The sequence below is a fragment of the Ranitomeya variabilis genome, chromosome 3 (assembly GCF_051348905.1).
Source record: "Ranitomeya variabilis isolate aRanVar5 chromosome 3, aRanVar5.hap1, whole genome shotgun sequence".
Taxonomy (NCBI): domain Eukaryota; kingdom Metazoa; phylum Chordata; class Amphibia; order Anura; family Dendrobatidae; genus Ranitomeya; species Ranitomeya variabilis.
In genome coordinates this window covers 110,477,322-110,493,903 of record NC_135234.1, presented here as the reverse complement: position 1 = coordinate 110,493,903, position 16,582 = coordinate 110,477,322, and the positions used below count along the sequence as shown (strand labels likewise).

At 42.6% G+C, this 16,582-nt stretch overlaps 1 protein-coding gene across 3 annotated transcripts in view; it reads right to left on the bottom strand.

Moving 5' to 3' along the window:
• The window catches only part of SARM1 (sterile alpha and TIR motif containing 1), a 50,519-nt gene that overhangs the window by 23,158 nt on the left and 10,779 nt on the right, over positions 1-16,582 (bottom strand). For all 3 annotated transcript variants that reach the window (XM_077294499.1, XM_077294497.1, XM_077294498.1), the window contains exons 3-6: positions 10,158-10,776; positions 3,176-3,388; positions 3,004-3,095; positions 1,465-1,700 (exon numbers count right to left, since the gene is read on the bottom strand). In XM_077294499.1, the coding sequence (XP_077150614.1) occupies positions 1,465-1,700; positions 3,004-3,095; positions 3,176-3,388; positions 10,158-10,776 (1,160 nt within the window). The remainder of the gene's footprint in view (positions 1-1,464; positions 1,701-3,003; positions 3,096-3,175; positions 3,389-10,157; positions 10,777-16,582) is intronic.

Below are 16,582 nucleotides of genomic sequence, written 5' to 3'. Positions count from 1 at the left end.
TTGATGGGTAACATGACAAAACCAACACACCCCATTATGGTTAGTTGGGTCCGTCTGACTATGCTGGTGGATGCATGATGGGATATTCTGCTAAGTAAATTAATGGACACATAATCTTCACCAAAGAAAACAGCAAAAATGCAAAAGCAGGAAATGCATAGCAAACCCTACTTTTTTGTAAGCAACTTCTTTACTGCTAAGAAAGCAGATATTGCAGAAAAAAATGCTGCAACATTGCAACATGTGAACATAGCCTTAGCCTAACAGAAGCAGACAACCCCTTTAACTACAGCAAAAATGATATACAACCTACAAAAATAGACAGAATTGGATAACATTGCTGATTATGTGAATGCCGATAATGTGTCTAAAGAGGTATGAAATAGAATAAGTGACTGGATCCTGCTGAAGCACAATGTCATGAATAATTACCTAACTGCACAAGAGGAGATATCTCCCGAGATCGCTGGCTTCAGGTAATCGGATGTGATGCTGCCTGGCGGACCATAATGGGTACATCTTGTACAATAACCAGACAAGCAGAAAAGCTTAATGCTGATAAGGCTTATACTGATGTGCAAAAAAACGGCTGGAAACCTGCTGCTCCGAAAATCAGCTTTTTAATAATTATTTGCATGAAGTCCATCATTTTTTATTGGCGGAGCCCCCAAAAGCAGCGTTCATGAAAGGGTAGACCACTGATATGGGCCCACCATCTGTAGGCGTTCTGCACTCTAGGCTAATAAATCCATTTCAGAAGCTCCTGCTCTTACCTTTCACAGGACAAGTGTTGACGATGGTGCTTATTATTGATGTGGTGCCACTCATACCGGGTGGTAAGGGGCTTGCCTGGCTCACCCATATAAGCAAAGGGAAAGGAGCAGCAAGGGGTGGGGGATCTCTGAGGAAAACCTGCACATGGGTTGTAGTGGGCTTCAGGGATTGCAGCCGGTGGCAGAGGGTACACTCCAGCTGGACGTAGCATTTTCGGCTTGCTTTATGCCCAGCATGTTGCAGTGTACTCGCCTGTTATATACGCTAATAATTTGGCCGATACAAGTGAACAAGCAGTATGTTAATATTCTGTTTGGGCAGCACGGTGGCTCAGTGGTTAGGACAACATCTGCAAGGATTTGTGTAGGTTTTGTCTGGTTTCCACCCACATTACAAAGACATACTGATAGGGAATTTAGATTGTGAGCCCCAATGGGGACAGCGATGATAATGTCTGTAAAGCGCTGTAGAATATGTTGGCGCTATATAAGTGTGCAAAATAAATAAATATTTCTCTGTACTGCTGAAACAGCGCCGTTTTGGCACGTAAATATCAAGACACTAGGATGGCTGAGGATGCCAATCTCTATGCTAAAGTTATTAAAAAAACAGTTTATGTGCAATAAATAATAATAAAGATGATATAAATGAATATTATATTCTAAACATGGCGGCTGGTGAAGGACTCACCTCTGGCTGCGGTGAGAATACGGACACGGTGAAAGCCCGTTGTGATGTGGCAATCCTCCTCGAGCTGCTGCTCCGTCACGTGATGGAGGAAATTGCGATCGATGCCACAAGTGACCAGATTGTAGGTATACTGCCTGAAGCGGGGCTCCACACTGCCCAGCCAGTCCGCCAGGTTACTGCGATCACACGTTGAGTAGTTGGCATACGTTTTTAGTTCTACCAGCTCCCTCATAAATCTATAAAAAAGGAAAGAAACGGGATCTCAGCGTTTCATACATAAGTCGCAAAAGTTTGTTCCGCCCATGGTGGGGAGAACAGGATTGGGCACCAAAAATGTCAGCATGTCCAATCCTTTCACATCAAAGTATATAAGCTGCAGCCCACGGTCCACGCACAATTGAGAACACATGTAAATAGAGCTTGTATGTGTATGGGATCGGGTACAAAAGCTGTCACATTGTTCAGTTGAAAAAAAAAATATCTATCTTTGTCCGAAAAGCTATTTTTTCTGTACTTGTTACAAGAGTCCCTAGACAAGAAGTTATTCACAAATGGAACCCCTAGCAAATACCTATAGTCTCTGGGCAAATGTGGCAGTAAGTGGTCAGTTCCTCTTGCAGCTCCCCCACAGGCAAAACTAGGCATTACACAGAGCCTAATCAAAATGAGTACATAGTCTGCGTAATGTACAACAAAAGTAACATGATGTAAGGGAAGATCCTGGTTGCAGCGATGTGTCACTTACTGGGCTGCTTGCTACAGTTTTGATAAAATTAGTTTTACCTACCAGTTCTCTAACTGCTGAGCTCTGTATAACCCCGCCCACACCACTGATTGGTAGCTTTCTGTGTTCACTGTGCATAGGCAGAAAGCTGCCATTCAGTGATGGGAGGTGGGGTTATATGCAGCTCATGATTATGGAGCATTATATGGCAGCAGCTTTAATAGTCCTCTAGTGATAATCTCTCAAATTTGTGGCAAAAACCTAATGACAGATTCCCTTTCACGATCACGGTGCATGATAGTTAGTTTTCTAACACAGACAAAAACTTTAAGTACGGTAGTTTGCAAACTAACATTTTTAAGTCATTTTCTGGACAGTCAGTGGTATTGACTGTAGTTACGGGGCCTGAACCACACACAAGCAGCTCAGTTTAAGGCATCTCACCATAGAGGCTCGGGGTATGCAGGGGCATGCAATGCCGTTCTCAACAAACGTAAGTAATCCGAAACAATCAAGAAGAGTGACTCCAGCTTCTTATAAAATGTGAAACTTTATTTAGGCATAAATTAAAAAATGGATTCGCTGTTACTCAAGGGAAAAAATTCAATGCGTTTCGAATGTCGTTCTTTGTCTGATCTGAATTTCAGCATATCCCATTTTTTTTCCTTGAGTAATTTTTGTTTAAATAAAGTTTCACATTTTAGAAGAAGCTGAAAGCACTCCTCTTGATTGTTCTGGCTTTCTATAATGTGGTCTCCTCATTTACACCAAAAGACAACATATGATAGCGGTGATGCAGCCGGCCGGACACTCACCTCTTGCGAGTGATACTGGAGGTCATGGCCAAGTCTTCTTTTAGATCTATTTCACTTAACCTCAGAAGTAGATCCCCATCAATCTGATGGTCCTGTTGTGACCAAGCACAATGTTAGTTAAAAACTTTTCTGCATAAAGTACATGTATATCTGTTACATTCCCACAACTTACTAAAAATGTCTGTGAAAACTTGTTAAAGCCAATCTGCTGCAGCCAGTGCTGTACTTCCAATGGTTTCCAGTTAGGTACCGAACGGGCAATGCGAGAAGGAACCTCTTCACCAATCATCTGAAGGGCTTTTTTGGCCAGGGTGGAAACGGTACAATCAACAGAGTAGCATACGATTCGCCTTAAGCTTTGTGCGGCTCCAATTTCACTGAATATCTAGAAAGTGAGACAAGAAATCCAGCGTTTTTGCTGCGTTTTTCGGGATCTCAAAATTCAGCTTTGCTTCCACCACAAAAGCATGGAATACAGATCACCAATGCAAGACATATGTGAAACCCAAAACCATTTTTGGAAAGTGTAACAGTGGGGGAGATGAATTGGTCAGGAATAGTTTACCTAAGGGCTCTTTGACATGTCAGTGTCTAAGCCAGATGTGTTGACAGTTTTCACACGTACAAGAGACACTTACACACACAGACCCAGTCAAGTGAATGGGTTTGTTCATATGTCGGTGTGTTCCCACGGACCGTGTGCTCTTGGGCAAAACTCGCTGACATGTTCGTTTTTTACCGGCAGTACGGCCCACAAAACATCCTGCACACGTGCATATGGATTACACACCGGGATGTCATTTGTGTGACACGTCCCGGCGCCTGAGAAGAAGTACTACAGTAAGCGCTGTTCCCCAGCACCAGGTGCTGAAGACGGTTTTCATAATTCTCGGAGATCAGAGCGAGCAGGGGAGAATGATGACCGTTACATTCAAGTGATAACAATGAGAGCAGGTAGCGGCTGATGGGACTATTACCCACAGCAACCTACACCTGCTGCTCCTAATAACAGTGAGAGCAAGAGCAGCTGATGGCAGTATTCATCACCTATAAATAAATAAATCCAGCATGGGTTCCCCAGTATTTTCTATAACCAGTCAGACAAAACTGACAGCTTGGGGCTGCATCCCTCAGCTGTCAGCTTCAGCATGCCTGGTTATCAAGAATAGAGGGGTCCCTACACTTTTTTTTTAAATAAAATAATTTAAAAAGACAGCATGGGGTCCCCCTCATTTTTGACAACTATCCTTGCTAAAGCTGACAGCTGGGGGCTGGAATTCTCAGGCTGGTAAGGAGCCATGGATATTGACTTTCCCCAGCCTAAAAAGAACAGCCTGCAGCGACCCAGAACAGGCACATCTATTAGATGTGCCAATTTTGTCGCTTTACCCGCTTCTTCCCACTTACCCTGTAGTGGTGGCAAGTGGGGTTCATATTTGTGGGGTTGATGTCACCTCTGTATTGCCTGGTGACATCAAGCCCATGGATATAAGACACCTATCCATTACAAATCCTATTGTTATACATTAAAGACACAGCCAGAATAAAGTCCTTTATTAGAAATAAAACAAAATACACTTTTGCATTTTTATTTAAAAATAACAAACACAGTTATACTCATAGAGCTGAACTGCAGTTACCTCATCACTGACTTTTTCCCACGGTGCTGAGGTCACTCACTGACCGGCGGTAACCACGATGAGGTCACCACTGGTCAATGATGCTGTGCTCGCAGCAGATCATTCATCAGTGGTTCTCAGCCTGGACGGTCGCATCTTGGCACTGTCCAGGTTGAAAACTATTTATCCCCAAATATGGATTACGGTGTGGGACAGAACGTCAGACAGGTGAGGGATATTGTTGTGTTCTTATTTTTGTTTTATTACAGGAGACGAGAGATTCAGTAGAATAAGGCATTAGGTGAGTATAACTGCGTTTGTTATTTTTAATTAAAAATGGGAAAGTGCATTTTGTTTTATTTCTAATAAAGGACTTTATACTTGCTGTGTCTTTATTTGCAATATAACTATAGGATTTATAAATCCTCTCCATTACTAAGCCGTGGACTTGATGTCACCAGACAATACAAAGGTGACATCAACCCCACATGCCACTGCGCCTGTTGTCACTGTTTTTAGCGGCAGCAAATATAGGCTGATGTGAGTAATAGTCCCATCAGCCATCGCCTGCTCTCACTGTTATCATTTGAATATAACTCTCATCATTCACCCCTGCTCGCACTGATCACCGGCAGAGCAGAGGAGAATGATGCCTTCAGCACCCGGCGCCAGGGAACAGCGCTTACTGTACCACTGCTTCCCAGGCACCAGTGCGTGTGGTACTGATGCAGAACGCGGGTGCCACACACACGTTTGCCACAAGTATTACACACAGACACGGAACTCTCCGATACCATTTTTATGGCACCGTAAAAAAACGGACGTGCGAAACTGGCCTAAGCCTTTGAGAGAGAATTCAGTTTGTAGGACACTGTTTAATTTCACACTCTGGTAGGCAACAGGCATTTCAATTTCACACCTTGGTCAGTGAATGTTTAATTTGCACACATCCCTAATTTAATTAAACTATACTAATCCTAATCTGCCATTCTCAACTGCCATGAACATCAAGAAATTATGGTTTAAACTTGGGGAAAAAAAATCACTAAAATAAATGGGTTTCACGTACCAATGTACCTGCTTTTTTTAATTAAAAATGCAGCAAAACCTGACCTGAAGTGTGAACATTGACTAACTGTACTCTATAGAAAATCACATGTAATGTCTGATATAAAGAAATATACATGTACAGTGCTTACAATCATGAATAATGTGTCCTAATACAAAGTGTAGGTTGACTTTGAAACAATACAAAAATCTAGTTTGTATGCATTTCAGGTTCATATATTGTACTGTATGTTAATCCCAGCTCACCCACAAGAAGACAGTTGCCTAAACCTGTTGATTTTGTCATGAACGGCCAAACATCTACTGTTCGTGCATGTATCAAAATTTACTACAGACAACAAAAGGAAGGGTCATTCATGTATTATTCCTCATGTCCAAGAAAGGTTATATACAGGTCCTTCTCAAAAAATTAGCATATAGTGTAAAATTTCATTATTTACCATAATGTAATGATTACAATTAAACTTTCATATATTATAGATTCATTATCCACCAGCTGAAATTTGTCAGGTCTTTTATTGATTTAATACTGATGATTTTGGCATACAACTCCTGATAACCCAAAAAACCTGTCTCAATAAATTAGCATATCAAGAAAAGGTTCTCTAAACGACCTATTACCCTAATCTTCTGAATCAACTAATTAACTCTAAACACATGCTAAAGATACCTGAGGCTTTTAAAAACTCCCTGCCTGGTTCATTACTCAAAACCCCCATCATGGGTAAGACTAGCGACCTGACAGATGTCAAGAAGGCCATCATTATACATATAAATACAGGCTTTACCATTTTATTAGCCATAGGTAAGTGTTCACACTAGGCAGACAGGTTAGTTACCCATTCGATCTGAGATTACCTTGACGTTTGGTGAATGGGCTCACAATATTTGGCCAAATTTTGTGCTAAAAATCTCATGTGTTTTTTCATAAATTTCACAAGCCATTATGCTGTTCACATTTCATGTATTGCACATTTCCTTGCTTTAGCACAATAAACTTGAGTGCAGCCATTATCTATTTGCTATGTAAGACTTTTTGGTTATGCACCAGTTCAGACTAGATGGCTGTTCAGTCAGTTTTTCTATATTTACTATGTATTGCTTTTTCTGACTTGAACGCCCCGCCCTTCACCATGCTGTGATTTTAACTACATCCAAACACAGTTGGTTCTAACCTCCTCTATAAATACAGGCTTTACCATTTTATTAGCCATAGGTAAGTGTTCACACTAGGCAGACAGGTTAGTTACCCATTCGATCTGAGATTACCTTGACGTTTGGTGAATGGGCTCACAATATTTGGCCAAATTTTGTGCTAAAAATCTCATGTGTTTTTTCATAAATTTCACAAGCCATTATGCTGTTCACATTTCATGTATTGCACATTTCCTTGCTTTAGCACAATAAACTTGAGTGCAGCCATTATCTATTTGCTAAAGAAGGCCATCATTGACACCCTCAAGCAAGAGGGTAAGACCCAGAAAGAAATTTCTCAACAAATAGGCTGTTCCCAGAGTGCTGTATCAAGGCACCTCAATGGTAAGTCTGTTGGAAGGAAACAATGTGGCAGAAAACGCTGTACAACGAGAAGAGGTGACCGGAACCTGAGGAAGCAGTGGACTGAGTCTGGTGTGGAAACATCCAGAGCCACCGTGCACAGGCGTGTGCAGGAAATGGGCTACAGGTGCCGCATTCCCCAGGTAAAGCCACTTTTGAACCATAAACAGCGGCAGAAGCGCCTGACCTGGGCTACAGAGAAGCAGCACTGGACTGTTGCTAAGTGGTCCCAAGTACTTTTTTCTGATGAAAGCAAATTTTGCATGTCATTCGGAAATCAAGGTGCCAGAGTCTGGAGGAAGACTGGGGAGAAGGAAATGCCAAAATGCCTGAAGTCCAGTGTCAAGTACCCACAGTCAGTGATGGTGTGGGGTGCCATGTCAGCTGCTGGTGTTGGTCCACTGTGTTTCATCAAGGGCAGGGTCAATGCAGCTAGCTATCAGGAGATTTTGGAGCACTTCATGCTTCCATCGGCTGAAATGCTTTATGGAGATGAAGATTTCATTTTTCAGCACGACCTGGCACCTGCTCACAGTGCCAAAACCACTGGTAAATGGTTTACTGACCATGGTATTACTGTGCTCAATTGGCCTGCCAACTCTCCTGACCTGAACCCCATAGAGAATCTGTGGGATATTGTGAAGAGAAAGTTGAGAGACGCAAGACCCAACACTCTGGATGAGCTTAAGGCCGCTATTGAAGCATCCTGGGCCTCCATAACATCTCAGCAGTGTCACAGGCTGATTGCCTCCATGCCACGCCGCATTGAAGCAGTCATTTCTGCCAAAGGATTCCCGACCAAGTATTGAGTGCATAACTGAACATTATTATTTGATGGTTTTTTTGTTTGTTATTAAAAAACACTTTTATTTGATTGGACGGGTGAAATATGCTAATTTATTGAGACAGGTTTTTTGGGTTATCAGGAGTTGTATGCCAAAATCATCAGTATTAAAACAATAAAAGACCTGACAAATTTCAGTTGGTGGATAATGAATCTATAATATATGAAAGTTTAATTGTAATCATTACATTATGATAAATAATGAAATTTTACACTATATGCTAATTTTTTGAGAAGGACCTGTATAGCATATGTTTTATGTAACTCTACTTAATGGATTACCATAAATTAAATGTCATGTTTCTTTATATATATATATATATATATATATATATATATATATATATATATATATACTGTATATGTTGTAAAAGGTTGAAATAAATAGCTTCCATAAAAGCCAAAGTGTTTCAAACACTACAGCATTCCTAGTCCTGGTTTCCAGCGTACTTAGTGCATACCAAGACTAAGAAAGCTATTGCGTTGGAAACACTTTGGTTTTTATGGAAGATATTCACTTAAACCTTTTGCACAGTATTTATATTTTTTCACTTTTTTGACTGTAGAAAATAAAATGTGATGCTTTTTATATATAGTATAAGCTGGATCCTTTCTCTTTCTTGGACATAGCTACCCCAAACGCCATGCTGCGGCGTGCTTTGCGGGCTTCGCGCGGTTCAGTCATTGCGCTGAGTATACAGAGCGGCGGCTGAAACCACACACCCCAGCAGTGACTTACAGTCTTGGGGCGGTTACAGCCGCCGCTCTGTATACTCAGCAGTGACGCAGAGTAGTGTCTGAACCAACGCCGCCCCCGTGACTGAAACACAAACAATGTCAGGGGGAATAAAGTTCATTTTCCCCCTGCAGCATTTGGCTAAGTGCGGGGCAGGTTAAGAATGCTAGTAACCTGCAGACTAATCCCATATCTGCGCGTTAATAGTTTTTTTGTGACAGGTTCCCTTTAAGGGTACGTTCACACAGGACTTTTTTGCTGCTTTTTTTTGCTGCTTTTTTTAATGCTAATTTAGGTGCGTTATTTTGGTGCGTATTTGGTGCGTTTTTTGGGTATGTTCACACAGGACTTTTTTGCTGCAGATTTTTGCTGCAGTTTTTTGCTGCAGATTTTTGCTGCAGTTTTTTTTTTATGCCAATTTTCAGCTGCTAGGACACCTCACAATGGCTCTTCACACCTCACAATGGCTCTTCACACCTTACTACCAGGAACTCCCTCACAATAGATCACAATCAGGACACCTCACAATGGATCTTCACACCTCACTAACCACACCCCTAAGCTCTTGGCTGTGAGATCCCTTCCTGCTGGCCATGATTTTCTGCACAAAAAACGCAGCAAATAATGCTACATGCGTTTTTGCAGCGTTTTTTTCATCACCCATTCAAGTCAATGGGTGAAAACGCAGCAAAAACGCTGAAAGAAGTGACATGCCCTATGTCCAAAAAAAGCAGCAAAGCAGAAAATACTGATCAAACAAAAAACCAACGTGTGTGCATGAGATTTCTGAAATCTCATAGTCTTTAATGGTACTGTAAAAAGCAGCTGAAAATTAGCATAAAAAAAAGCAGCAAAAAAGTCCTGTGTGAACGTACCCTAAGGATGTTTTTGCAGAATGGACATTTGTTCCCCACCCACAGGATAGCTGATAAATGTCCGATAGCTGATGCTGAGCCTTTGTTCCTTCTCTGTGCAGAGTAGTTTGAATGGAGGAGAGGTTGAGCATGCGCCCCACCACATCATTGAAGGTGACCCTGACAAGACAGTAGGGCCCAGCGTTTAGTGCCTCTGTATTTCATTTGATATGGAGCATCACCTCGCACGCTCAACCGCCACCTGAAGTGATTAGTAGGGGGTCGTCAATGTGGGACCCCAAAATGACGGGTCTAACCTCACCCAACAATCTTCATACAGAATTGTCTGTAAGCAGAACCCAACGATATCGACGGGTTCGGCCAACTACTTTGTATGGGGGCTTTAGCTGCATTATTTTTATGTACCTCATGGTATCATTGATTCAATGGTTCTGGGAAACATAAACTGAATTCACCTTTGTATTCTTGTGCTGGGATTTAATAGCAGCTTCAACACATAAGTAGAAGGCAGCAATGCACTGAGCTTCCAGCCGTGTGCTGTCCAGCAGTGGCACCAGACGCTGAAGGTCGCCAGCCGTCCTTCCTTGTGTGTTATCACTATTGTTCAGAAGACAACGGGCATACTCCTCAGGATCCAAGGAAGAAATAAAGGGTTCAACCAATGCCAGTGTGCCAGATCTCTCTACCTCCTTCTCAATTTCTTTGTTCGTTGCTAATACGGTGATTGCCAGACAAGCGTGAAAACGAATCTGCTCATCTTCTTTTGAGAACACTAAAGGGAACAACCACTCAGCCGTCTTTCTCTCAGTCATCAGCCTCTGATTCGAAGGTCCACCATACATAGCACAGTTGGCCAGAGCCATAGCACAATGTCTCAGCACTACTGGATCAGTCCATCGACACCAAAAAAGGATTGAGTCCAGACCCCCATCACTTATCAGCTCTTTGCAGGTTTCTTCGGAGTGTTTGAACATGTGCTCAAGGACGCCGGACAGGTGTCGGGCAAGTCTTGGGTCATCTCTTTCTTTTGAAATGTTTAAGATAACACCCAATCCAACACGTGCAATGCGATCTCTGCAAATAGAGTAACATAAAACACATTGTATACAAAGACTTCATGTGCTATAAAAGGGACATTAAATGCATGAGTAGACGGTGAAAGCGTCAAAGCAAGTGAAATAACACATGACTGCAGGATTGCGATAAGTAACATACAAGGGTGGAACTATAACCGTAGCTGCCCGCGATCTCAGGGGGACCCAGGATGCTGGGCAGTCAAGAAGTACAAGTGTTCGCATGTCACTATGGGGCTCTACAGCAGTGCTGCCTGCTCTGTCACCTGCTCTGACATCCACTCCCCCCCACTCATCACCACTGGGACCCCCTGCAGTGCTGCCTCCCTATACATACACAGGTGCTGTCAAAGAGGGTTGATGCTTCTGGGTAAATTAGCCTGAATATGGGATGCACAACAGGAGGACCAGGAGGTGATAATCGGGGGAAGGAGAGGGTGGCCGATTCAATAGTTTGCTATGGGGCCCTGGCTTATCCCGCACATTGTTTGTTTGGAGGCACAGATTCGGCCGCATTTAGGGTACGACAAACTAATATGTTTGGGGGCGCTGGCTGATTGATGGTTGGGAGAGATGTTGATAGCGTATGTCCGATTTCGGACTGCCCATAGCATTGTTCTCCCTGAGATAAGCTGCTGGCCATGTCAAAACAATGGCTTACCCATAGAGAACACAGGTGCGCATAGGCAAGCGAGCGCTCCTGTGTATGGGAGTTTCGCCCGAGACTGCTGTCAGCCGGACGATCGTCAGAAGCAACGTTCGGCCAGCATCCATTTAATGTGTATAGCCAGCCTTACACACAGATTTCTGTCCAATTAGACCAATTTTACAGATTCTGACATTAGTCCCAGTTGTGTTGTCTTTACTTGTACAGAAGTCTGTCCAATTTCTGTTCAATCAGATCAAAATTGGTCTGTGAAATAAGTGACCAATTGAGCTGATTAAAATGTGCCTTACCTGCCATAAAATTCATATAGTGTGCTTAATGACCTATCTGGCAAGCATAACAATTGCAGATATCTGAAAGACAACTTAGTAGTAATAAGAGTTAATTCTAGGACAATCTGAACAGATGAAAATATCTGTTCTTGTACAAGGGGCCCTATACCCAACAGACAGCTGTAGACCAAAAGATGGCCCCAGTGTTCAGCCAGCTCGTGTTCTCTACGGGAGCTGCGGCAGACTCTTCCTTTGGCAGCTTATCTCCCCGAAAACAATTAGCTGTCCAAAACCGGACATGCCAGATCTTTATATTCCACAACATTATAGGCCTCCGTGAACATTAGACCGTCAGTCAAGTCAGCAGATATTGGTGAGTTTGGACGTTAGTCTATTGTGTATGTATGGAGGTCTTAAGGGTGCACATAACAATGGCCAGTTACCCTGAATGAGCATTTGTAAGCACCCGTTTCCCAATAGTCGTCCAATGTAAACAGTTTGTCAATCACTGACGAAAGAATAAAATTGTTGTTCATCAGGTGAAATGATTTGTAACCTTGCTTAAAAATCATCGATCTCAGCAGCACATAGTCCTGTGTAAACGTGCTGCAGAGAACAGTGAGTTTCTATATTCACAGGAGGGATCAGCTTGTCTAAACAGGCTACTAAATGACCAATTGGCAAATATGTAGCTGATCGGAAGTCGTTTAACAGCCACAGATTGAGCAGTGTGAACGAACCCTAAATCAAGCCAATTAAATCATCTGTAAGATTGGTCTGATTTTTCAGAAATATGTATATAAAAGTAACTTTAGCCACTTACATAAACATATCTTCTCATCTTCCTGATCTGTTGTAATCGCCCTAAAATAAAACTTCCAATTTCTGATAATAGAGTTGCTGTTCAGATATCTCTTTATTCACAACCATTATTGTCCTTGGCAGAGTTTTAAGCACTTCAGATTTATTTAATAGAAATGACAGAGCGCAATCAGATCAAACAGTCATTTACACACCCAACTGTGGTTTGATTGGACATAAATTGGTTAAATATTTTTACGTGTAACGAGACGTTTTAATCACTTGACTTGCAGTAATAAACTAATGCTGATAAACTACTTGTTTGCTTATTCTCAGTAGTTTAAAAACTGTTTAGACAGGCAGACCTCATTTACTTTGTAGACAGAACAATCAGTAACAGCACATCCAGTGCGCATAGGCTGCCATAGTTCTTGGTAGCACATGTCCTGTTTACACAGGATGATGCGCTGCTAAGAACAATAATCTTTTATGCAAAAGATAATTTCACCCAAAAAACGGAAGTCTTACTTGTTTGCGGGGGATCGGTAGCCTGTTTATATTGCTTAAATCTGGGAAAAAAAGCGTTTTTGTGAATGCTCACTCCCAATAATCATGTAGTGTAAATGCACTATAAAGGCACCTTTTTTTTACATTTTAGAAGCATTGTAGAAATTAAGGTTGGTAGGAAAAGTACATATACATCTTAAATCGCACAGTTGGGGTGAGTGTAAATGAAAAAAGAGTCCAGAAGCTCTCTGCACCGATCTGCTCAGGATCCCGACACACAGAGCTCTGAGTGCAGGGCCGGACTGGCCATTGGGCAGTTCTGGCAAATGCCAGAAGGGCCTCTGCCAGTAGTGGGCCGCTGCATGCCGACTCACCCCCCCACCAGCGCTGCCGACGCATTTAACTATACCGGCGTCTATGACGCTGGTACAGTTGAATGCAATGATGGAGGAGAGCGCGTCTGCTGACGCTCCCTCTCCCATCATTCCCCGCTCTGCGTCTGACACTGCGGGTGCACGCGCACTCACTGTGTTCCAGGCAATGCAGCGGCAGCCGCCGAGACAGGAGCAGGGAGCAACGCGGGCACGAGGAGAGGTGAGGAGTGTGTTTTTTTGTTTTTATTAATGGACTATGGGGCCATTCTCGGGGGGGAGGAGAGATGCGGGCTGTGCTGTATACTACTATGTGGGCTGTGCTATATACTACTCTGTGGACTGTGCTGTATACTACTATGTGGGCTGTGCTGTATACTACTGTGTGGGCTGTGCTATATACTACTGTGTGGGCTGTGCTGTATACTACTATGTGGGCTGTGCTATATACTACTGTGTGGGCTGTGCAGTATACACTACTGTGTGGGCTGTGCTGTATACTACTGTGTGGGATGTGCTGTATACTACTATGTGGACTGTACTGTATACTACTATGTGGGCTGTACTATATACTACTATGTGGGCTGTACTATATACTACTATGTGGGCTGTGCCATATACTACTATGTGGACTGTGCTATATACTACAGTGTGGGCTGTGCCATATACTACTATGTGGGCTGTGCTGTATACTACTGTGTGGGCTGTGCGGTATACTATTATGTGGGCTGTGCTATATACTACAAAGTAGGCTGTGCGGTATACTACTATGTGGGCTGTGCTGTATACTACTGTGTGGGCTGTGCTGTACACTACTGTGTGGGCAGTGCTGTATACTACTGTGTGGGCAGTACTGTATACTACTGTGTGGGCTGTGCTATATACTACTATGTGGGCTGTGCTGTATACTGCTATGTGGACTGTGCTGTATACTGCTACGTGGGCTGTACTGCATACTGCTACATGGGCTGTGCAGTATACTGCTACATGGGCTGTGCTGTATACTAGTATGTGGGCTGTGCTGTATACTACTGTGTGGGCTGTGCTGTATACTACTGTGTGGGCTGTGCTGTATACTACTGTGTGGGCTGTGCTGTATACTACTACGTGGGCTGTGTTATCTGCTATGCGGGTTGTGCTATATGCTATGCGGGTTGTGCTATATACTATGCGGGTTGTGCTATATACTATGTGGGTTGTGCTATATACTATGCGGGCTTTGCTATATACTATGCGGGTTGTGCTATATACTATGCGGGCTTTGCTATACACTATGCGGGTTGTGCTATATACTATGGGGGCTTTGCTATATACTACGTGGGGCATATTATATTCTATGGGGGAGGCTGTGTTATATACTATGTGGCTGTGTTATATACTATTGTGGGGGTATATTATATTCTATGGGGGAGGCTGTGTTATATACTATGGGGGACTGCATTATATTCTATGGGGCTACATTATATATTATGGGGAGGTGGGCTGTATTATATTCTATGAGGGACTGTATTAGATTTTATGAGGGATGATTGCATCATACTCTTTGATGGGGCTGCATTATATTCTGTGGGGAGGTGGGCTGTATTATATTCTATTCGGGGCTACATTATATTCTATGGGGGGCTGTATTATATTTATATTCTTTGAGGGGTGATTGCATCATCTCTATGAGGGGGCTGCATTAAACTATAAGGGGGGAGGCTGCATTATATTCTATGGGGTGGCTGCATTATACTCTGGGGTGGCTGCATTATACTATACGTGGGCAGCATTATACTGTATTGAGGACTATGGGGAATACGTTATACTATATGAAGAACTATGGGGTGCATTATACTATGGAAAGTGAATTGTACTACATGGATGACTATGGCGGTGCATTATACTATATGGAGCACTATGAGGAGTGTATTATGCTATATGGAGGACTATGAGGAGTGTATTATGCTATATGGAGGACTGAGCAGTGTATTTTAATATATGGAGGACTATAGGGAGTGTATTATACTATATGGAGGACTGTGGTGCACATTATAATATATGGAGGACTATGGGGTGTATTTTACTAAACAAGTAAAATGCTGCATATTCAGATTGCATTTGCTGGAACAAAAATCATTGTTCTCAGCAGCACATCGCCAGTGTAAACTGTAGATGTGCTGCTGATAACATGATACTGTATGGTGATCTGTTAGTGATCTATTAGTGATCGTTCTGTCCCATCATTATTCCTCAGCTGGTGGAAAGAGGCCGGGAAACAAGCGTTGAACAACTTCAGTATTGTCGATCAAACTCATTTAGCGGCCTGAGATCAGCGCATGTAAATACAACCGAAATGCTTTTGTGTGATGTGCAATATGTTAGGATTTGGGGCCCCATTTTAAACTTTGCCTAGGGCCCCACTTTGCCTAAAACCGGCCCTGCCTACAAGTGTACAAAGATATTATACAGTCATCATGTGACAAGTGGGCCTGTGTAACTTCAAATGCCAGGGCTGAATTTTAGTCCCAGCCAACCCTGTCTGAGTGCATTGAAAAAAGACATTTTCTCACTTCCAAAATTAGCATGATTAACACGAGATACCTTAGTGATTAGGTAATAGCAGAATGTATACTGTTTGATGGGAAAGGAAGTGAGACTGCCTGTCGCAGAGCTCAGTACACATTGTACAATACCTCTGGCACAGAATAACAAATCAATACAGAAGGTTGCACCATAATACAGCAGGGTGTTTGCATGCCCTCACTTATGTTTACTTGCCCTTTAAAAACCATTGCTGTGCACAGCTTTGTGGGCTTGTCTGCAGGAATATATGTGTAATGTCTATATATTGGTTTCTTTGTATGTGTGCAGTCACTGTCATTTTTGTGGTCAGGTTTGTAGTCTAGTCATTACAATACTGAGTGAATTTGTGCCCACATTGGGCGCCCAGGCCAGGATGGGAATGTTTGCTAGAGCTTAGGTTAGTGACAAAGCCCCAGCAAACTAAATCAGCACCAGGATGTGACGTCACAGCAATGTGATCTAATACCACCAGAAAACAACATCGGAGCTAGACAATGATGTTAAAGCTCCAGCAAACGAAATCGGAGCTAGACAATGATGTCACAGCTCAAGAAAACAACATCGGAGCTAGACAATGATGTCACAGCACCAGCAAATGACATCAGAGCTAGATAATGATGTCAC